Raw genomic sequence first — 24,534 nt, forward strand, 5'->3', positions numbered from 1 at the left:
GGCGAGGGGCACGCTTTTCTAGTTTTATTTTCATTCTATTTTTCCAATGCTTCCAATTTCACTTGTTCATCCTGTATTAGTTCTCTCTCCTGATTGGATAAAATATGGTATCCCGACCTGAACAATGTATTTTATATTTACTAAAAAGCTGGAGTGAATAAACACTATACAAGCAGATCATATAGAGCTATTTAACACTTAATTTAACAAAGGAATATCATTTAAACCCTGTTTGGCAATTTTTCAAAAATATTGTGATACTGTTAAAGCTAAAATAATATCAAGGATCATTCTGAGGCTCTGTGGTCTGCAGGGGTGGATTACTGAAAGCTATTTGGTAATCCAGTTGGCCCGTTCGGTGAACAGGGCGCCGCCTACTGGGCCTCAGCCCACTGGGCCTCAGTCCAGGAGCCCAAGAGCTCAGGGGGCCACTAACAAGCCAGAGCCTTCGTTTGAATTGTTGTGGTTATTAAATGTACTATTTCGTAATCACTCGTGTCAAGGGCTTAATCATTCATGTCAATCAGAGCCCGAAAAGTCCTACTGAAAAAATAGCGTAAACTTTAACTTTGAAGATACAAGCCTTATTTATTCTTATACAGTGTCACAATAGCTCATAATGCTTTGCATGCATGATGCATTGCGAGCTTGTAGATCAGCTATTTTGACACGCTACACCATCGTACGGCATAAATTACGCATTTGTTAATATTTGCTTTTACATTGTGTAGCTATTAGTGATGAGCGGGCCGACCCGTAACCCGCGGGTCCCGCGGGTCAACCCGCGGCGCGGGTTGTCGAGTCAGGATTTCAGAGGCAATTATGCGGGCTGTGGGTGAGCGGGTCAGCCACTCTCTCACGCAAAAAAAACATGCTTGTTTATTTAGCCCATGACAATGTTGTGCTACTGTAGACATTTAAAGCGACTTTGGGTACTTAAAAGAGCGCTATATAAATCTGAGCTATTATCATGATCATTATCTTTTTTTCCCCCACCGCGGGTCGCGGGGCGGGTTGAGCCATAGATTTATATATGGGTTCGCGGGGCGGGTTGAGGCGGGTTGGGTTCCGTGGCGGGGCGGGGCGGGTTATGAAAAAACCCGACCCGCACATCACTAATAGCTATATATCTGCTGTTGATCCTGTTGACATACAGGTAATTATTTTGCTGTTGGCTGCAAGTCACTTGGCTGTGGTGACCTTTTACAAACCGTGCCCAGGCGGGGCATACTGTCTCATAATCGGCCTATGGTCTGGGGGTACTGTGTAATGACTTTAATGTCTGTGTAATGTCTTTAACCATCCCATAGTTTCTCTGCAATGTTGTCTTCTGTTTTAACTGTATCTGCCCCAGAGCTGCTTGATTCACAAGTTGATGACTCCATCAGTACAGTGTGGGCTTCACACCAGTAGGGGGAGATTCAAACAAATGAGAGCTACAGTACATGATTTCTCTATTGAGAATCAGTATTTGTACAAGTGAAATGAGGGGAAAGCTCGTCATGATAAAATATTCTGCAGCCAAACAACAGATTAATAGTTACTTGAGTATCTTTCCTGTTCTATGTTGCATTTGTTTATTGCTCTTATATTGTTTGGTAATTCATCTTTGTTGGAGCAGCAGGAGATGTGGGTTTGAGGTTGCAGATAATAAATCCAGTGTGTGTCTCTCTAAACTCACTCCATATTTAAAGCTCTGTGTTAATAGAGGGTGGAGGAAAACAATACCTATTGACACAGCAGACTAGCATACAAAATGCATAAGAAAAGAATACAACCTGGCTGGAATGTAAATAATACTGCTAACGTATGTGCTGTAAGTGTTGGACAGTAGACTGACTACTAGATAGGAGCTAAACATTAATACAAGATAAGAGACATCAGTTCAGGAGCTGATTCTGAATCCAGGCCAAAACACAGCTATCGGATCCACATGAAATACATCAATGCTAGAGCAGTTTCACCCAGGAGGGTCATGTGCTCTGCAGGTTTTTCATGGATAAATGTTTGTTTGTGCTGGGTGTCAGCCAATAAATATGAGGGTGTTTCAATCCATGCATACACGATGTGAGTAGATAGTGTAACATTATGTAATGAAGTCAAGCTTTTATTCAAGTCAAAATGAAGTCAAACATTTATACCGATGTTTTTAATGAAATGCCCAGATGCCTTTTCCAGTTGCCTCTCGCGGGCCGCCTATTGGGGAGGCAAGATCTTTTAAACACACAGTAATGCTGTTTTAATACTACAGGAATAATCATACTGAAATTTTAATTTGCAATGTAAGGTTGAATAACCTGCTGTATGCACATGCAATGTATAGTTGTCTCCGCCAGGCCGAAAGGCATGGCGAGAGAGTATGTTTTGCACCTTGTCCGTCCGTCCGTGTGTCCGTCCGTCCGTGTGTCCGTCCGTCCGTGTGTCCATCTGTCTGTGAACAGCTAATCTCCGGCACCGTTGGCCCGCTCGCTGCGAAACTGTACACACACACTCCCTGGATGCCAATTCAGAACCTCTGCCCCAATTTTTCACATGGGCCTGTTACAGCGCCACCAGGAGGCCGATTTGTGCAAAACATTTTTTTTTACAGTACTACTACAGATTTTATCTAAACATCACAAAAATCGGTACACAGTATCTCTATCGTCATGTGATCAACACGGATCTGTCCGATTTTCCATATTCCATCCTGATTGGCTAAGATTGCCTTCCAAAGTTCGCAGGATTGGTTCATTTTTGAACAAAATGCCTCAAATCATCAACGCAGCATGCGATTTCCGTGAAATTGTGCACGCACATTCCCACTAGGCCGAGGAAGAAATACCACCCTTTTCACATTGGCCTGTTATAGCGCCACCAGCAGGTCTAATTTAGCAAAACACATTTTTGGAACAAAATGCCTCAAATCATGAATGCAATGTCAAATCATGAATGCAAGGCCTAAGAAGAAATGGCACCCCTTTTCACATTGGCTTATTATAGCGCCACCAGGAGGCCACTATAACCTACCTGACCTGGCGGAGACCTGTGCTCCGAGGAGCACTTTTTCTAGTTTATACTGATTTGGATTGTAGAATATTTTGGATGAAACATTACAGGTCCACTTACAAGTGACTTCTGACTTCCTGACTTAAAATGGGAGTTATCATGTTCACACATTTAGATGGGATAGGCCTGAATGTATGAGAACCCTAAAACTGGACTGGTGTTCCCCTTGAAGTGACAACGCTGAACAGAGATTATATAAATGAGTACATGCGTCATGGAGCAGCTCCATATTTAGAAATGACCATGGATGAATAATATCTCTGTTCCAGGAGGTAAACAGGACGTGTTTAGTTCAAAGTTACCTGCGTTGACCAGACTGTGATTCAATCAACTGAAAAAGCATTTCTCCACTCTGCTTTGATTGCTGAATTTCAGCCCCTAAATTCAATCAAACTGCCTTGTTATATAATTTAATGTACTGAACCATAGACAGCTGGGCTGTGTTGTAAACTGTTATTGCCATGTTTCATGTGACACCTTGACCAGAGCCATTTCCTGTACTGTATGTCTAACATATTTCCTATATGTCGTACGTATCATTTCCTGTATGTCCTACTATTTCCTGTACCTTCTACATATGACAACGTGATTCTGAGTTCATGTTGGTTCAGTGTATTATTTTAGGCTGAATCATTGTTATTGTTGAATTCCCATCTGAATTACTATGATTTTATAGTGATAATTCTTGTGAAAATAGAGCTATCATGTCTAGACAAACCATTAACTTAAGGGCAATGAATATATAACGCCCGGGAATCAAACCCGGGTCTCCCTCGTGGAAAGCCAACATCTTAATCCCTAGCAGGGGCCATATTAGACTTTTGGTCATCAGGCAGAGCCTCTGAGCCACTAAAGCTACATATAATAAACACCAATAATTTGCTGAGAGCTGAATTAATTTAAGCTTGACAACTTGAACCTTAAGCATCAGAACATGATATCTCTCACACGTTTTATATCTTCATCCTGTTTGCTCTCAGAAGTAAGTGAAGAACGGTGGCGAAAACAAGAAAATTGGATTGCTGGAAACTTCACATGGCTCCAATCAGACACTTTGGAAAACAGGAAGTACTGAAGTACTGTGATGGACGGAAATTGAACGTTTGTGAAAGAATATGAGTGGAATGAACTGACAAAGAGATTCTTTGTGGTGATTTTGAATCTGCCCTGATTTGAATTCATATGGTGTCTGGAGTTATGGTTTTTAATTATACATTTGGTCTTCAAAGGGGCCTAACAGCTTATTTGAACAGGAATTTGAGTTGTTTACTCCTTGTTAAGTGTTTTCAAATACAAAATGATACAACTGTGGCACTCAAAGAAAAAACGTTTTATTTATTTATTTAAATGTCGACCTTTCTATGAGGCAGATGCTACATATTGGCGAAGTGGTCAAGACATAAACCTCTGTCTGTATGATGGCCTATGACTGACCCCACGGGCCCCACCCCAGGCCATTTCTAAAGGACTAGCCAGCCTGAAGCATAATGGCCTGAACCTCTGAAGAGAGGGCAGCAGCAGAGAGGCGGAGATGAGGCTCTTTGCCTCCTGGTTAACTAGACATGTGATTAGCTTTGCTGTTGGCTACTTAGCCGCCCTGCAGTCACTCTGTCAGTCTCTCGGGGGAATAGTGCCCAGGAGCTGGACTGCCAGAAGCCATGTCAAGGTAAGTTAATAAATTGACCTCTAGACAATGTTGGAAGGTTATGTCAACCATATATATATACAGTATGCTCAAGTCTGAAAGCCTTGGCTTTGATTGATTGATTGAATATTTTATGATTAAGAAGTACATAAGTACAACTGCTACAGCTACTGTACTGTCAGTTGTGTTCAAAGGGCTCCAGCTTGTGTTGTTTGTGCAATTTCAGCTGTGAGAAGCACCCACTTCTCATATGAATGACAGTATATGGACTTACAGTAGGAGACTTTGGTATAAATCTACTGTATACCTGTATAGTTTCAGGTCTATTACGTATGTGTTGTTAGGCTTTGGTGGCTCTCTGAAACTTCAGGAGTTTGAGTCTGTAGTTTGCTAAATAAAATGGAGATATGATGACGTTCTGTTGAACATAGAGCATGGTAGGCAATCAATATGACAATCTTTTTCCAAGATAAGGTGCCATATATCATTTTTTAGATAGATTCCCTTTTGAAATAAGGACATTGGCTATTTAAAGCAATTGCACATACCTCAGTTGTCCCATACCAGAATGAGATGACAAACAGTACGCACCCTCTGTGCAAATACTTAATGAGACCATGTGTGCGCCTGGCAATGCACTTCCCTCCTTGGGTGTGTGAACTTGGGAACACTGCTTGCAATAATATTAAATTGTTGGATGAATAAAATAAGTTTGACTATACAGTACCATGTTGATGTGTAGCCAAATTGGCGTTAGCTGCCAGTTGCAGACATAAAAATGAGACTACTGCATCGTTAGACCGTTATAGGTTCACTGTGTGATCATTGTAGCCTGGTAAACCCTCCCTCCGGAAATCTCATTTGTAATTTATTTCAGGAGTGAGTCTGGCATGATCGCCCATTCTGCAATATTGGCTGTGGGCTGGAGTTGGGCGGGACCGCGGGAGTAATACCGTTGACTGACAACCCCTTCAGCCAATGATCGTTGCTCCCCATCAGCCAATCAGCAGTGCATTTTTACCACCTCCAGACTAATGTGACGCAACAGGACTTTTGAGACAGCCATGCCTTATTCGGATACATGCGTGTCACTGCCCGCCCCTGCCGGTTCTCTGAATTTTTATTTTTAAATAGGCTCTGTCATGATTAATTGACCACATATATGAAGTTAAACAACTAAATTCTATCCAAGCGATATCTTAAAAGTAAATTCCATGCCTCAAAAAAGAAGTTTGAGAGCGTTTTAAAACCGAAAGTAAAAAGTTTAACTGCCCTCAGAAAACAATGGCGGCTCGTTCCATTTTTGTCGGCTGCACTCGGTTCCATTCGGGCTCACTCGAACTCGCCACCTGATTGGCCAACTTGCACTGTCAATCACAGAAGTGTGTGTGTGTGTGTGTGTGTGTGTGTGTGTGTGTGTGTGTGTGTGTGTGTGTGTGTGTGTGTGTGTGTGTGTGTGTGTGTGTGTGTGTGTGTGTGTGTGTGTGTGCGTGCGCGTGCGTGCGTGCGTGCGTGCGTGCGTGCGTGCGTGCGTGCGTGCGTGCGTGCGTGCGTGCGTGCGTGCGTGCGTGCGTGCGTGCGTGCGTGCGTGCGTGCGTGCGTGCGCGCGCGCGATGTGTTTGTCTGTCTACATGGGTAGACAGTGACCTCATCATCTTCTCCTCCTAAATAGATGTTTTGTCCTGATGGTTAAATGTCCCAGACTGCAGACTGTCATAACTCAGTTGCAGAGACTTGAAACCGTCCAAACCCGGGTCGATTTTATGGATGCACAATATAGAATTGTAAGCGAAATTTTATGATTGCATGATCAAATCAGTCGATACCGATATTGCAATACGAGTTTCCAGTAGGGTTTACTTGACACCTGTTATACAATAACCGAGTCTGGGTGCAGATGCAGATTTACTGTGTAGAGAGACAGGCAAGCAAAGCTAAAATTATATTTAGCTTTAACATTTTAGCTTAATGACCAAAATAAGGACACTAGATTGAAAGTGATTCATCTTACCGTATAGCGAGTAAGAGGATGCAGATAGAGATACAGAAAAGTATGTCTGTCGGTGAATAAAACACACATTGTCTTGTAAACACTGTACCACTAGATAATGTTCTGTTCTCTTTCATCATCTGACATAATAAAGTCATGTATGTCATTAAGGTAAATAACGTTTTAGTGCTGCTGGAATTCCTTGGAATTTCTTGGATGTCATGGTATCCTTGAAGAACCTTAAACCTTCCTGGTTGTTAAACAAACATCCAGGATGTTTGTTTAACAAGCAAGTTAATGCTTGCTGCCTTTATCACATAATGGGACCATTACCTGTCTAGTGGTGGGTGAATGCTGCTGAGAGGCACTGCCTGATGTGGGGGGGGGGGGGGGGGGTGGTAGTAATGCCTGATGGTATGCCTTACTGTGTGAACGACAGAATGGGAAGGAAGGAAGGAAGGTCTTACTGTATCCTATATTAAAATTGGCTTATGGGAGGGGGCCGGTGGACCTCGGACATCACTCTGACACAGATATAACCATAAACAAACCTGATACGCCCATATACAGGCATGTCACTATGACTCAGACATAACTATAAACAAAACCGATATGCCCCTATATAGGCATGTCACTATGACTCAGACATAACCATAAACAAACCCGATACGCCCATATATAGGCATATATGGATATGTGCATATATAGGACCAATCGACTTCACTCGAGGGAGTGCGGTGCCTGCTGTCGTTCGGATATACGGTGTCCAGAATCGCCAATCCGACCGATATGTCCATATAGGCCTAGGCATATATACGTATATCCAATTGTCCAGAACCGCCGATCCAATTGATATGCCCATATGGGCATGCCAATATATGGGCATATACTGATGACATCAGGGATCTCCATATATGGGCATAAAAGGGACACGGGTAGACAGACAGATACAGAGACCTCCATATATGGACATACAATGGACACAGGTAGACAGACAGATACAGAGATCTCCCTATATGGGCACAAAAGGGCCACAGACAGATGGGTACAATAGATACTGACACTATGACCCAGACATATCGGTCGGATCAGCGGTGCATGGTAGATGTGACTGTCGCACCGCCGTGCATCTGCATACTGTAGGTGGGGCGCTTCTTGCCTTTCCTGGCTTTGCCCTGGGTTGGCTCACACAGAGTAAGTTTGCTTGAAGCTAGTTCCGGGAGCCGGCTGACGCAGTGCCCTGCCAGCCTCATCTTTCTCTTTCTGACTTTGTCTCTGACCCATGGTACAGTAGTTCCCCGTAGAGAACCACATTTCTGATGTGGTCTGTCCATGTGACTCCTATAGTGCCATTCGTAGCATTCTTGTGTAGACTCCATCCAGGGCCCTTTCCTGTTGTGCTGTGAGGGTCCATGTCTCAGCCCCATACAAGCAGTACTGACTCCACTATAGCTACATACAGCCGCCTCGCTGGAAACCAGGCGAATCTGCCATTGCATCCCTGGCACCGCTCAGTTGTGATTGGATTTCACTCCCTCTGAAGTTGTGAGGGACCAATCAGGGCCCAGTATGCAAATATCACCAGAGGCATTTTTTTGTATCCGCCTCTTTGGAAATGCATGTTCCATACAGAGATTCCAGACTAATATCTACACAGTGATATTAGTCTGGCCATGCCAGGCAGGTGCCCTCCGGACCTTCAGGTCCTGTTCTGTAAATAGTGTGCAATCCTGACCATGTTCTTCAGGTCACCACTCACCAGTCAACTCCTGTAGCTCTGTACATGATAGTTTTATAAAACATTTGATATGGGAACATTACTTTTTAAATGTCAGTTTAAAGTTAATCAGTTAAACCTATATGTAAATTTGACTGGGTTTGGCTCTGTACTTGGTCTGCTACTTCTTTGCCCCTCTACACTAAATCTCTTCACCAAAAATAGCTGATCTACAAGCTTACAACATTGTCTGCTTGTAGATCTGCAATTTTTGGCAATATTCACACCAGGGATAGGGCAGCGTTCAAGTGGTCAACATGTTACCTAATGTAAATGACCATCATCATCACAATGATTTGGGTCACAAAGTAGTGATAAAAAAAAAAAAAACAGTTTTTTTCTCTCTCTGTAACTGTAGCCCAGCAGCAGGCGGTATGGCAGGTTCTGGTCCTCCTGATCTCATGATGATGCGTGACAGCGTGGCTAAGAAGTTGGACCTGTCCAAGCTCACAGACGAGGAGGTCCAACATGTCTGGGATGTCGTGCAGCGAGACTTTGACCTGAGGAAGAAAGAGGAAGACAGACTTGGGTAAGATTAATCCAAAACACTCATCGTTTGATATTTATTTTACATAAAGATCTGTCTGTCAGCAAATATAGATTCTAATGCCTAGTGTATGCATCGTCATACGACAGTATCACATGCCAAAAATAGAAGATCTACAGTATGAGCTCACAACGCATCGCATCCACAACAAGTTTATAGATCGGCTATTTTGTTTATAAATTAGGCTTTATGCTTTACTGTTATTTTGACCCAACGTAAAACGGAACATATAGTTTTTTATATTGTTTTGTTGAGTCACATCTTCTGTATTTCATATTTCCATAACATGCACTGTGCCACCCACTGTAGTATGGCTTTTGTTAGTTTAGTCTGGTCTCTCTTGTTAATCCGTTGCTTGTTAATAGCCATTTCTGTAATCTGGCATTAGAAGTGAGGGATTATTGTCACAGAAGTTAATTGAATGAAGGAATTGTTCCAACAGCTCCTGTTGGTAAACAATAAAGTCTTCAAATCCTCAGGACAATCCTTTCTCAAACAAGATGATAATAGGTTGGATCCAACTGGAAAGTAGCTGGGATAAATCTTTAGGTTTGCATTGGGAGTCTGGGAGAGTCGAGAGTGCAATGCTGTGTATCTCTGCGTGTTCATCTGTCATATCAAGAACAGTTTTTAATCCAATTTAGATTAGTCTTGGCAGATGACTAGGGGATAGGGCTTTTGGCTTGTTTTTATAATGAGTCAAGCATCAAGATCACAGCACAAGGTCACAGTTTAGACCTATGGGGTCATCATCCTATAATTCTACAAAGATCTGTGCCTCCCCAAAATCTCTTCTGCCCCGTTCTCCTCAGTGGCTGGAGCAATTGATCTGCATATATTTTGCACACAGCCATTGACCTTTACCATGTGCACGGAACACCGAAGCCCGTTTTTCGCTTACCCCAAATGTCAGCTGTTTATTAGCGTTTTTGTGTTCGCTGGCTCCTGGGTTGCCAAATCATGTGCGTGAAACAAGCGCCGGTGTTGCCACATCCGTGAAACAAGTGGACCATGACGCATATATCACCCAACGGGTATGGTCTAGTATTAATAATGACCCTAACACAGCATTTGGCAGATGTGTAGCATCTACATTATCTGAGTGCATTTCTAGTTTATTGGGTATTATATAAGTATTATACAATAATACTGTATGACTGCTTGATGACAGAATCAGAATTGGTGTAAAGTAACTAAGTACATGTACTCAAGTACAATTTTAAAGTATTTTTACTTTACTGGAGTACTTCCAATTTTCAATACTTTTACTTCTACTCCATTACATCTCAGATCCAAATATTGTACTTTAACTTTTTTACTTTTACTACTTAACATACATTAACCACTTTATATACTTTGGCTATTTGAAAATGCCTGATAGCTTGTAGATCTGCTATTTTCTAAAGATTTCTATACATTTTGAAAACTTGTGAAATGGGACATTCTGCGTAATGAGTACTTTTGCTTTTGGTACTTTAAGTATATTTTCATGCCAATATTTTTGTACTTTTACTCAAGTATATTTTGAATTCCGGATTTTTACTTAAAGTGTCCTGTAATGGAGTATTTCTACATTGTGGTGTTGATACTATTACTTAAACTTTTTTTTGTTTTACTTTTCCCACCTCTGCTAGTGGTTAACCCACAGACAAACACTCAAAGAAACAGAACAACTGTGAAATGCTCATAGTTGAGCTGCTAAATGTCATACTTGAATGTCATTTTGCATCATCTAGAAAGCCTTATGCAGGGAGATGAAAACTTCTTCACCAAATTGCACCATAAAGTATGTCAGTATGTCCATAGATGTCCTATATAAAATGATATGCCTTTGGTGTGTGATGTGATGATGATACCGTCCGTATATTGTACTGAGTCATTCCAGACATACTGTACATAGACAGTAAAATCCTGTGTTAACTGAGTGTACAAATGTATTTGTTACTTTTCGGTGCTTTTTTACAGTCTCAGTCAGATAAATAAATTAACACTGAGGATTTGACTGTGTCACTGAGACATGCAGTTTACAGTAAAGTTAACTTTACATACTGGTTCAGTGAACCATAAGAACTCAGCCTATTCTGAGTCTGACCACTCGCTCACATTAAACGGTGATACAGGAATCACATGAGCCTTGGAAGCTGTGCGTGTAATGCCACATAATTGGTTCAGTCCCAGGAATCTGCTGGGTTTTTTCCCTTTTTCCCTTTTCACAATAATCTGTTTCACTTTTTCAGCATACTGATACTGTACAGTCTATGCTGTGTGCTGTATGTTGACCCAATTATCTTTATTCATGGTGAATTATGGTGGGAACTAGGGTAAAAGAAAAAGTCATAATTTGTCAGCAGAATATTTACTTCATAGTGAAGAGAAAGAAATAGGACCTCAGTCTCTTGTAGAGATTTAATCACCAAGACTAAAGGTGCGTTCATGCAGGGTTAATCTTCTGGGCAGCATTAAGGTGCACAGCCAATTCCATGACAATTTATCTAGAAAGAAGTTTCTGATGTTTTCTTTGGGACCAGTGTTGGACTAACCAACCGAACGACCAACCAACCAACCAACCAACCAATCGACATTATCATCCTTAAAGCCCTGCACCGCAGGGCTTTAATGTTTTTATTATATTGAACAGACTTCTGCTGTTCTACCTGGTAAATAATTGCATTCAGGTGTACTATGACCGACAGCTCATGATTAGAAATAGAGTGGAAACCTGCAGTGCTTTTGGTTCCCATGATAGAGTTGAGAACAACTGTATAACTCAACCTGCAACCCAGTTTATTTGAACAACCCTCTTGTTGAAAGTGTGTCAGTTGATTTCATCTGTGAGAAAATGTGCATGCACTCCGAGGCACATGGTTGGACCACACCAGACCGCTGTAACAAACCAACAGCAGATGACTCAGACAGCCAACCGCACGTGTCACCCATGGGAGACACGTTCTCCCATGGGAGACAGAGTCTGGTGGAGGGGAAGAGATGGACAGATGAGGGAGGGAATTTCCTTCTTTGTATCTCGTTTGGTTGTGTTTACAGTACAAGCCAGAAATCCTGGTGTAATTATAGATTCATATCTACATTTAAATTGCCACATCAAGTCAATATCAATATCAGCCTATAGTATTTCCATCTTAACAATATAGCAAGAATCAGAGGATTAATGGCCAAACAAGACTTAGAAAAACGTATCCATTCCTAGCAGGTTAGACTACATGGGAGATTCAGGTCTCCCAAAAAGCGACAGACATCAGACAGAGCTTAATAAAAAAAAGCCTTATGTAAAGCACTGTAGTACACTTGCTACATTATACAAATACAATTGTCTTGCCTTAAACCAGACTTAACAGTCTTACTTTAACTTCCATACCCTGGTTGCTTGTCTGTTTTAGGTTAAGATTTCTGCTTTATTTTCCATAGTGACAGTGAGAGAGAGACAATAGGGGTCGGAGAGAGAGACGGGATGACACACATGCAGCAAAGTGCCTTGGGTTGGATTTGAACCCGAACCAGCTGTGGAAAGGGAAGGGTTGTAGCTTAATTTATGTGGTATGCACTCCTAACAGGTGAGCCACTGGGGCGCCCATTACTGATTACATTTGCACTTCATGGCCTGGCCCCTAATTACATTTTGAGTTATTAACCCTTTACGAGCCTGTGTACAGCATGAGCTCCAGGCAGGAACTTGCTGGTGGTTCCTGAGTCGAAGCTGAAGAGAAAGTGTGACCGTGACTCCTTGACTTTGGAACAACCTGCTTGATCAATAATTATTCTTTTAAATCCCATCTTAAAGCTTACGTTAAGGCCTTTCCATATATATATTTTAATGGTATTGTTTAATGTTTTGATAAGTGCTTCATACATGCACACAACTTAAGTTGTAATAAGTTATAATCAGGTACTGTGACAGCCAGGAATGTTTTAATAAAACTATCAAGATGATAATTAGCGGTTTGTGATCAGAACAATGGCAGTAGCCTCTCTCTCTTTCTCCCATTTCTCTCATTTTGTTTTCTCTCTCCCTCTCTCCCTCCCTCTTGCTCTCTCTCTCCCTTGAGACAAGGAAAGCACAGACGAACAAATTAAAATCTTGCGGATAAGTGGAGAATAGCACATCTTATGAGTTCAATGAGAAGTGGATAGGAGAAACATAAAGAGAGAAGACATATGTCGTTAGAGAGGAGAGACAGAGAGACGAATATGGCTAGAGAGAATACACAGAAAGAAAGGCAGAGACAGATGTAGCTGGATAGGAGAGACAGAGAGACAGATGTGACTGGAGATGAGAGACTGAAAGAGAGACAGAGAGACAGATGTATAGCTGGAGAGGAGAGACAGATGTGGCAGGAGAAGAGAGACAGAAAGAGAGACAGACAGACAGACAGATGTCTCTGGAGAGGAGAGACAGCTACAGATCGTGACAACTTCGGACATTCTAGGCCTTTGTTCCAGGTCAAAGTTCTTATCCAGCTGTTTGTGTTCTGTCTCAGAGGAGGACCATTGTTTGTTGCTTGGCCAGTGTCGCTGTTGTCTTTGACCAAGGCCTCTGGAATCTATAAATAGATCATGTAGACTTTTAACTCATGTGGTTTTATGTTTAAAAACTGTCACGCCTTGATGCTGTCAAGCCACAGATATGTTGGATGGTAGGAGACAAAACAACTTATTTTGAAAATGATTTGGGACATAGTTTTCCTCTCCTAACCTCAGTAGAATAACTCTGTGGGATCATGTTCCTGTGCATCATTTCCAATCAGCAACTTTTACTTTGGCACTTTTGCGATGTCAGTCCAACATGAACACAGGAGGAACAGTAAAGCACATGGACACAGGACTCAGCTTACAGTGTAACATGAAACCTAAATGCTTGAACTTACATTTAGATAATAGACTATGTGGGAAATTATTCAAAGATGACTTCTTGTACTTTGATTACTCATAGGTCCAGGGTGTCTTGGGTTCTATTGGCCTCTCTACTAGGTGATGCAATTGTTTGAAGTCATATTCATTACAGGGCCAGGCTGCCAGCATGGCTCCGTCTTGATATTGGCATTATTCTTCCGATTCTCCTTCTGCCACTTTTTGCAGTTCTGGCTGAACCGTGCATACGCTTTTTACGAAACTCGGCCATATGATAGATGGTCATGAAAAACTATCAAGAAATACATCTCACAATCTTTCGTCTAAAGGTGGCGCTATAGCACTCAATTGAAAATGCCAACTTTGAACAGGTACAACTCATGCCCTGTTTGACCTGCAGCCATGAAACTTCGATACACACATGCGTCTACTCATGATGAACAACTTTCACACTCTGACTTTTGACCTCTGACCTTCAGATCTCCCACCATTTTGAATTATATGAAAAACAGTTAAAACCTATCTCCTGGGATTTTTGAGCAATCTGCACGAAACTTTTTACACATGAACTTTGGACCTATGCCGACAAAACGTTGGGAGCTGATTTTTTCTAAGTGAAAAAAATAAGCTTTAATGAGCCAATGAATATTGCAGTTTTATGACAATTATTCATCTGCCCCTAACACATACATGCAGACTCACATTTCTTTGAAAATTTGCAGTTATGTAGAGGGTCATTCCAAATATCACTGAAACCAATCTTACTCCAATTGGTCAAACGGGGGCGCTATAGCAATTTTTTTTAAATGCAAACTTTAAACAGGCAAAAGTCATGCCTCGTTTGGCCGACAGCCATTAGCCTGCTTACACATGTGCCTTGACTCATGAGGAACACATATATCACGTTGACAAGTAAGCTCCGCCCTTAGATTGTCCGCAATTTTGAGCAGTTTGAAAAACACTTAAACCTAGGATTTTTCAGCTATTTGCGTGAAACTGTATCATCTGTGTGATCTCCTTTTTCACAGGTTCTTGTCTGTTGGTCCAATGGCTTCTTGCTTAAGCGTGTGCTTAACAATCTCAAGGTTGCCAGTTCAAGCCTCATTTGATGCAGGCTTCATTAAAGTTGCATTGCACACAACATATGATTGTGTCAATTACTGCATGTGTAATTGTTAAAGATAACCTGAAATGCTTATTTGAGAGTATGTTTTTTCAATGTATGACATACTTCATTCTGAAAATAGCCGATCTACAATCTAAAAACTTTTCAGATAGCAACGTGTTTCTGAGCTTGTAGATCGGCTGCTTTCACTGGTTTCGGTTTCGAGGAGACATACAATTTCTCTATCGGTAAATGGTTTGTGAACGAGTGATCTTAGTGTTAGTGAAACAGGGGCTTGGTTCATGACAGAAAGCAAAAGTTTATGATCTTCAACAGACAACTTCAGTCTGGATGAAGCTATAGCACTACAGGTAGTGTCTCAGCCTATGAGTCCGAAGGTCGAGAGTTTGATTCCTGTCAATGGCAATAGGTTGAGATGTCCATGAGTGAGGTTCTTTACTAGGTTTCTTTTTCTTTGTGCTATTATTGCACTTTGCTTTTTGCGCTTCATTCTTGGCCCTGCTTATTGCCGTCTGTCTGTCTGTCTTTATCACTTTGTCTGTCTGTCTGTCTGTCTCTCTGTCGCTATCACTCTGTCTGTCTGTCTGTCTGTCTAAATTCTTGGTCTCTCTCTCTCTCTCTCTCTCTCTCTCTCTCTCTTCACTGGCCCCGTATTATCGCTGCTTACAGCTATATTTTACTTTGTAGTTGAGGTTCTTAACCACTTGGACCAATAGTGTCCCTAATTTGGACACCGAAGAGATTTTGTGGACGGAAAAGGAGGGGACCAAGTATTGACCCTTGGGCGATCCCGATAAACAAAGCAAAAACAATGAAACACGTAGACAAGGCAATTGTACAACAATAGAATCCAAATAGACATTCAAATATAAGTACAATCTAAAATGCCTATAGAATATAAGGATATTCTTATGTGAGTTGAGTGACGTACAATATGTGTCCAACATGTGCCTGTGTGCAGTAGTCATTTCTGTTGTCTGGCCTTTTGAAAAACACATAATTAATGTTGAGTTTTGAAGTTATCTGGACCGCTCTCTACATCTATTGGGAAAATGTGTTTCAAACATTCAGACAACAAACCCTGCTTTCACTTATTTGCTTGGAGCATGATCCACAAGTGTCTGTACTCTTTATATCAGTCCCTCATGTTCTGCCTACATTCCCTCAGGGTGAAACACTACCCGCTATGATTTCAGAGGTCATTTATCAACCTCAAAATCACACAACATTATAACTGTAAACATTCGTAACTAATGTGTTTTTAAAAGCACAGCGAGTCTTACCAAGTACAGTATGATTCAACAAATAAATCAAGAGTTGGAGATGTGTACAGTATGTGTTTTTTATTATTACAGTATGTGATTAAGAGAGACTTGGAGGAGGTTGTGTTAGACCTGACAGTGTGAGAGCTGTTTGTTTGGAGAGTCTCTCTGACAGTTATTTATGACAGGATGATGGCGTTACCTTTACTAATTATTGTTTATGTGAGCTGCGCTACACATTACCGAATAGCTTTGGAGTCACTGAACGTGAATGAGAGTTTTAGTAAGAAAACATGGTCTCCTCCAAAGGCAACACACAGCAATAAGATGGCCTGGTTGAAAAAGCATAGAGTCAGATACCATATATCTGTCTGTGCTAGGCATCTATTCAAGTCATATTAGTTAATTGCTTCCTACACATGAGGATAAACCTGCTTTATGTAAATGTCTCTCTAAAAACTACAACAGCCAAAGATTTAACCAAGCAGCCTTAACTTAACCTTAACTGTGCTTAATGTTACAGAACTGTGGGCCTCTGGAAGCCATTATCTTTATTATATGGTTTTCGGTTTTATAAGTCTCTCTCTCTCTCTCTCGCTCTGTCTGTGTGCCTCTATCTGTACAGGTATGTCTCCCTTCTGTGTGGCGTGCGTGCGTGCGTGCGTCTCTATAAGATCATTGGAGTCTATGCTGGCAAATGGTCAGATATTTGCTTGAAATCCATATAAAACAAATCCTTATGCGAGTAAAGGAGTTGAATGAGTACTGAGAGATTGCAGAGTTAAAATAAAAGAAAGACTTGAGTAAGGAGATGAATGTGAGAGACATACTGTAGGAGTACAGAGGTGAATCCAGAATGCAGTGATTGAGGTGTGTGTGCGTGCATGCGTGCGAGTGCATTCAGAGCAGATCTCCATGTATGGGAGCAGACAGCAGCAGTCTGGGTGAACGTCTGGCTCCTGCAGGATTCTTCAGCTAAACACCACAATTCCTGCTCTTAATCACATTATGAAGAGGATCTGACTGCTGCAGTAGCACTGCAACCAAAATGTTCCTCTTGCAAGACTATGATTATGGCATTTCTACCATATTGGATAATATGTGCAAGACATACAGTATGTTATTTTGTTGTACAGTAAAGGTTTAAATAAAGGATACATTGTGTACAGAGTGAGACTTGAACAAATTCAAACACAAGTTGTTGCACAGTAACTGAGAGTGTTAATGTAACCTAATGGACTCACAATGGTATATGAGAATGAGAATGTACAAGCATTTGTCACTTGTACAAGTGGACCAATTAACACTAAGGATTTTTTTGTGAAGATTTTATGAGTGCACAATGTGGCTCTAAGGACGTTGAAATGGCAACAGAAATAATTCTGTTAAATTAGCTGAATTCCTCATCTGATCCGTGGTGAGACTGAGCCATTTCAGCTGTTGTTTGCTGCCCTAGTTTGTGGTCTTGTTGCTCAGTAACTAGAATTAACGTTTGGAGGTAATTACTAGCTCTCCATTTGACCATAACATCTGTGAAACATCTGTGAACAGAGGAGGACACAATAATAACACATCGCTCTCACCGGCTCCCCAGGATCTCTAAGGTGCTGATTTGGTCATCATAAAGTGTGTATTGGTTTGTCTTACTGTAATACCCATGCCCCTTCCCAGCCTACATTATACAGTATATACTGTAGTTCTTTCCCAGTTTGAAATTGCTGAGTCATTTTCCTTCCAGCAATCTCACAGCACAAATTGTTTCAAATTGCTGAGTCATACTTTAAGTGCTATATTTGGGATTCCGTCTGAAGTCATTCCTTTGATTATGAACACGGGTGCCTGCCATGAGGCTGACCGTCAGCACATACTGCGCATTTGAACCATCCTAACTATTAGGAGCCGTGGACAGTCAGCTCCAGCTCTAAGGCCACTTATTTTTTCCATTTCCTGAAAACCTGACGGTTTTGGACATACAAGGTTTCCACCCAGCAGCGATGATGCACTCAAGTCATTGCCATTTGCTATTTCAAAGCCTGGCAGATTTGTACTGTACATCTAAATCTCACTGCTGATATCCAGCAGCTGCCGAATCCCTCTACGTAAGAGAGAGGAGGATGCTTACTAAGTCTCCCTTTTATCCCGTAGAGCCGGGCATGATTGGAGAAGCATGACCTGAAGAGACTTTGATAAACAATGACAGTCCTCTCATTCTGAACAGGCCTCTAGTCAAACTCGTTTTTTCGGGGGCTTGTTATTGCAAACATCTCTTTTGCTGCTGTCAGCATTTTGCAGCACAGAGCCGACTGAGGCTTTCACTGTTCAGAGTCTCAACTTGAGCTTTTTCTAAACCCCGTCTCAAACGTTTTATCCAACCAAAATGGAAATGACTCAAAAGTCATAATGTCATTTGTGAAATTCTATAAGCGTACGGAGCTGCCAAGAGTTTTGGTGCCACACGGCACTGAGGGTCTGGAAAGAGTTCTTGGCTTGGCGTTTTAAAAGCATGTCAACTACAGTTTGAGTGTGGTTGAATCTGTGCTGGTTGTATCATAGGGATATTATTTGCTGATTATGGTGTTCAACTATCCATTGAGGAGTTCGGGCTTGGTCCTTGTCACACCAAAAGAAAGGACCCTTTCCTTCTCAAGATCCTTGGAAGAAAGACTAGGTTAGGGGATTAGGGGATGAGCAAACATCTAGTGAAAGAATCCTGCTGGCTGTTTTATGTTTTATATGCAATAAAAACCCTTGGATTTGAGTTTCCATATGAAAGTAGAACACCAGCATGTTTGACTAATTCTCTGTCAGGGTTTTGTGCCATGTCTGTAAGAACCTGGAAGAAATCTTTCTGCATATAAACAGAACACCTCAGGGAGGAGTAAGAACAAGGTTGAAATTTCCATTAAGTGGATTTAGTGTATTGCAACAACTCACAACAAATCACACAGTATGGCTACAACTGTTACAACTGTACACTTGTGACTTATTCTCATAAAGCGTTCAGTCACTCAGGATTTCACCATTACAATTGCCATATTATGTGTATACATAGACTATAGTTTCTCAGTAGCAGTGAGCAGTGTGTTTTAACGAAATGCCCATGTCCCTTGTTGGTAAATGCTCCATTGAATTGTCAGGGTACAAAAGGCCTACGAAAAATCATTTTATGATCCTCATATTTGGTGATGAAATCATTCTGATTCAGATTTTTGTGTGTGTGTGATACATTATAAACTGTGAGTTATTGTTCACTTTTATTATGAGCCATGTTCTGGGACAGAGATGGTTGCCATAGCAACATGATATGAAGGCAACAGAAAACAACACGTTTAATGTTTAATAACATCAAACATCACAATACGTCACATAATGTGATTACACATACATTATTGTCATTTACTGTATATTAAAACATGTCAGAACACTGCAGGCAGACCAGTATGCATGTGATGGTGGGCTTTGCTTTGTGTGTAGACTCGTCATGATCCGTGTCAGTGTCATGTTCAGTCTTCCTGTTGTGTTTTCTTGTTGTGTTCCTTGTAAGTCACCTGTGTCTCTTGTTCCTTGTATTCCTTGTATTTTGAATCTCTAGTTCCTAGTATTTGATACTCCTGGTATTTTCCTCATGTAACTTACCCAGTGCATTTCCCTTGTGTTTGCTTTGTGTGGGTTCCAGGTACTTTTTGTGATAAAATCGCCTCTGCCTGTCTGTCCTGCAATTTGGGTCCTACCTTCTCCTGTCTCGCGCCGTGACAAGCCTAAGTATGACGTGAAGTAGACAACTAGTATATTATTTAACTGAATGACATACAGAGAGCTGGCTCAGTTACAGTTTCCATATAAATGTTTAAGGTAAATACACTGAAAATGTAATGTGTTGTAATTGACAGCCAGCTGAGTGGTCTCTCCTGTCGTCGTTTACAGTTTATCTGAACTGCTATGGTCTGGTAACCCCACCTGCATGCATTAAAACAAACTTTATTAAAACAAATGATACATTATAAAAAAAAATATATACTTTATAAAGCATTATAAAACAAACAGAATTTGCGTATAGCCAGGGAGCTCATTTTGTACAAGTGGTCCATTGGTTTTCTTAAATTAAGTGGCAGCAAAGGATTATTGTTATGTATCGTCCACTTTGGGATAACAAATTTACAATAAAAAGCATGAATTAAAATAACTTTTTATGAATGGGGTCTGGTAAAACATACCGTACTGTAGCAAACATGCAGTTAAAGTGATTAAAGCGGCTTAGTACACATGGACTTCTTCCACCTGTTGCATAAGGAGTGAGAACAATCATCTTCCATCAATAGACACATTAATCCCATGTTCTTACCGATCTTTTTTTGCAGGCATAGCTTTGATGTTTTCCAATATTTTTCAAATGTCAAATTGTATATAAAACATTCAGTATGAATTATGATGATCCTTACAGATTGGAGAGGTGCATTAACATTACAATAAAAAATGAAATTCTCCAGGGCATATAGCCACAATGATGGCATTTGCCTTTGGTCTTTTCATATCAGTTTTGTATTCCCTGGAGAGGGAGAGGGAGGCCTTTTGTTGCCCGGGGTCCAGTTTTGCAGCTTATACAGATAATGTTCCCACTTCCCAGATGTGAAAACAAAATGACTACAGGCATGGAGAGTCTTTGTTCTTTTGAATTTATTTTGTTGTTGGTACATTGTGGTGTTCCGTACAGGCTCTGACTGTGAAGCAGTCAGAGCCTGTACTGCCTCTATTAACATTATGCCTCAAGGATTATTATGGATATAGCCGGACCGCCGATATTGGCTTGGGGTAATTGTCTCCGCCAGGCCGAAAGGCATGGCGAGAGAGTATGTTTTACCCCCTGTCCGTCCGTCCGTCCGTCCGTGTGTGTGTCCGTCCGTCCGTGTGTCCGTCATTCTGTCTGTGGACAGCTAATCTCTGGCACCGTTGGCTTGCTCGCCGTGAAACTGTGCACACACACTCCCTGGATGCCACAGCAGAACCTCTGCCCCAAATTTTTCACATGGGCATTTTATAGCGCCATCAGGAGGCCGATTTGTGCAAAACTTTTTTTTTGACAGTACTCCTACAGATTTTGTCCAAAAATCCCGCAAATCGGTACACAGTATCTCTATAGTCATTAAACGAAACGGGTCTTTCACATTTTTCGTATTCCATCCTGATTGGCTAAAAATGGCTTCCAAAGTTTGTAGGAGTGCTCCGTTTTGAACAAAATGCCTCAAATCATGAACACAGCATGCAATTTCCTTGAAATTTTCTACGCATTTTCAAATCAGCCTCATGGTGGCGCTATAACAGGCCGATTCATGTTTTTACCTATAACTGCACAGATCTGTGTAAAACTTTGTAAGCGCACTCCCTAGAGGTCAAGGAAAAACCTTTGCCCTGCATTTTTCATATCTGCCTTTTATAGCGCCACCAGGAGGCCGACTTATGTAAAACAGATTTTTACTCCTTCCGATTTTATCCAAATTTCACGCACATCGGTACACATGATCTCTATAGTCATGTGATCAAGACGGATGTGTTTGATTTTCCATATTCCATCCTGATTGGCTAAGATTGACATCTAAAGTTTGCAGTAGTGGCAAAATGCCGCAAATCATGAACGCAGCGTCCGATTGCGGTCAAACTTAGCATGCACATTCTCACTATGTTGAGGAGCAAATGTCACCCTTTTAACATTGGCCTGTTATAGCGCCACCAGCAGGTCTAATTTAGCAAAACACATTTTTTTGAACAAAATGCCTCAAATCATGAATGCAGTATGTCCGATTGCCATGCAAGGCCTAAGAAGAAATGGCACCCTTTTCACATTGGCCTATTATAGCGCCACCAGGACGCCACAATAACCTACCTGACCTGGCGGAGACCTGTGCTCCGAGGAGCACTTTTTCTAGTTTAGAAATGGTTCTATTTGTGTTTTTAATCTATCTATGATTATTTATAATTATATCATTCACAGTGAAGTTTACAGTTTCAGTCAGTGCAACATTTTATTTATTATTCAACTGTAAAATATTCTGCTTCCGTCACACATTTTTGTCACAATTGTTTGATAAAGTCGTGTGTGTGTGTGTGTGTGTGTGTGTGTGTGTGTGTGTGTGTGTGTGTGTGTGTGTGTGTGTGTGTGTGTGTGTGTGTGTGTGTGTGTGTGTGTGTGTGTGTGTGTGTGCGCATGTGTGTATTTATTTAGAATACTGTAAGTAAATTATGTGTACAGTACATGTACAAGTGAGTGAGTGAGCTGAACATTTACTGGATCCACTCCAGAACAGGACCTGTGCAAAAGTAACTCAACAAAAATGACAAAAGATCTTTAACTCAAATCATTATTTGAATGTGACCTCCAATGGGAGTCTTTCTACTGTACTGTATGTCAAATCATCCTCCAACTGTTCCATGCCTTTTTTCTCTCCCTCCATGTCTTTATTCAGGGACCTGAAGACCCAGATTGAGAAGGAAGACACGAAGAGAGAGTTGTTGGGCAAACAGAGCAGTCTTGCAGAGTCACACTGTATCCGCTGTTTGCAGCCCTTCAAGTTCCTGGTCAACAGCAAACGCCAGTGTCTGGACTGCAACTTGTACACCTGCAAGTCCTGCAGCCGCTACAACAAGAAGGAATTAGGTTGGGTGTGTGACCCCTGTCGCATGGCAAGGTAAGACAAAACACTTTCAGGTGCCTCTAGTTATGGAGGCACACAGCTAAACTCATTTACTGGTCTATGTCAGCTGCATGTTTGTTATGACTGATGGGTAATATAAGATTTAAAATTGTAATCATTGTTTCAATTGTCTTTTGGATGGGTGTCGAAGGCTCCCATTCACTGCGGTGTGACACTCTGACAGATCTGCTATTGACTTGCATAGTTGAATCTGATGCATGTAATCTACAATACACTGTCTGTCTGTCTGATCATCATCCAGACCCAGAGAATCTGGCTCTGGCTGCACACAAAAGCAGATGTTCACGAAAAATTGTTCAACGGCTGTTTTTGTTCCCAGTATGAGCAGTTTTCTAACATTTTAGGCATTTTAGCTGACTTCTTCTTACACATACAGATCATGATGTACTCAAGTACATATAGTGTACTGTAAGTGTTTCATTTATTACTCAAAGATGTTGACAAGACATCTATTTGGCAATAAAGATCAAACAGTTCATCTGCCTCTCTGTATCACTACACCTTTTGAACACCTCTCCTCTCTACAGGGTCCTAAAGATCGGCACATTGGAGTGGTACCACGAGAATGTGCGTGCACGTTTCAAACGCTTCGGCAGTGCTAAGGTTATGCGATCGCTCTTCAAGAGGCTGAATGGAGAACACAGTACCTCCCAGCGTGACGGTGGGAAGACCAAAACTACTAATACTTCTTCTTCTTCTTTACTTTGTCTTCTTCTTCTTCATATATTATTTGATATTATTTTTTACATCTATGTGTTGTCGTGTTTAGAGCGTAAATGTTTATCCTTTAGTGGTTATGGTGTAAAATGTGCTAGAGAAGCTTGAGTCCAAACCAGAAGGCTGCTGGTCTGAAACCCTGAACTAATTGGTTAAGTCTGTGTGGGATGTTACAAAACACTTTCCTGTTTAGTCAACTAAAACATTCCCTTGGCTCTTAGTCTTAATGGAACTGTATGAATTTGCCGCGGTCTCAGCCAACGTCCTCTGGTGAAATTTGCTAGAATTTTTGGTTTACAGATCAAGGTCAAAATGTGAAGCTGCAGAGGCCAGCTCATCTGTTCCTCTCATTCCACTGCTAGCCCAGAGGAGACACCACCGGTCAGAAGGGAGCAACAGCCTGCCAGCCCCACAGTGGACTCAGATCTGCTGGAAATCTGTTGGAGCTTTTCCGCATATCCTCAAATCCCCACTAAATGAAAAACTTCATGGAGAAGCAGTATTGTTATGTAGTGTAGTGTACCCTAACTACTTGGCAGTGACTTATACGCACTATCAATCAAGTTGTAACATCTTGACATTATAACTGATTCACTGACAATATTTTGATAAGAATTATGCATCATCAGTGTGTGAAATTTGTATCAACATTCAAGTTCTGACCAGGCTGCAGCACCAAGCTGCAGCAGGGCTACATAACATGTATTGTTATTCTAGCAACATAATATATAATCACAATAAATAAAACTGAGAAATAATATAAATAATTAAAACATTCCAAGTTCATGTATGGAGCACAAAGACATTATACAGATGCTGCAGATATGCAGGGTTAAACTTAGAGCATTATGC

General features: G+C 41.2%; 1 protein-coding gene across 4 annotated transcripts in view; it reads left to right on the plus strand.

Annotated features, from left to right (window-relative positions):
• Nucleotides 1-4,579: 4,579 nt before the first annotated feature.
• The window catches only part of mlphb (melanophilin b), a 40,587-nt gene continuing 20,632 nt past the window's right edge, over nucleotides 4,580-24,534 (plus strand). For 2 of the 4 annotated variants that reach the window (XM_080456625.1, XM_080456626.1), the window contains exons 1-4: nucleotides 4,580-4,714; nucleotides 8,819-8,989; nucleotides 22,717-22,938; nucleotides 23,493-23,626. In XM_080456625.1, the coding sequence (XP_080312751.1) occupies nucleotides 4,707-4,714; nucleotides 8,819-8,989; nucleotides 22,717-22,938; nucleotides 23,493-23,626 (535 nt within the window). In that variant the 5' untranslated portion in view covers nucleotides 4,580-4,706. The remainder of the gene's footprint in view (nucleotides 4,715-8,818; nucleotides 8,990-22,716; nucleotides 22,939-23,492; nucleotides 23,627-24,534) is intronic. The other 2 variants (XM_080456627.1, XM_080456628.1) reach the window with 1 other exon arrangement.

The sequence above is a fragment of the Gymnoscopelus braueri genome (assembly GCF_963280865.1).
Source record: "Gymnoscopelus braueri genome assembly, chromosome: 18".
In the NCBI taxonomy this organism is placed as follows: Eukaryota; Metazoa; Chordata; class Actinopteri; order Myctophiformes; family Myctophidae; genus Gymnoscopelus; species Gymnoscopelus braueri.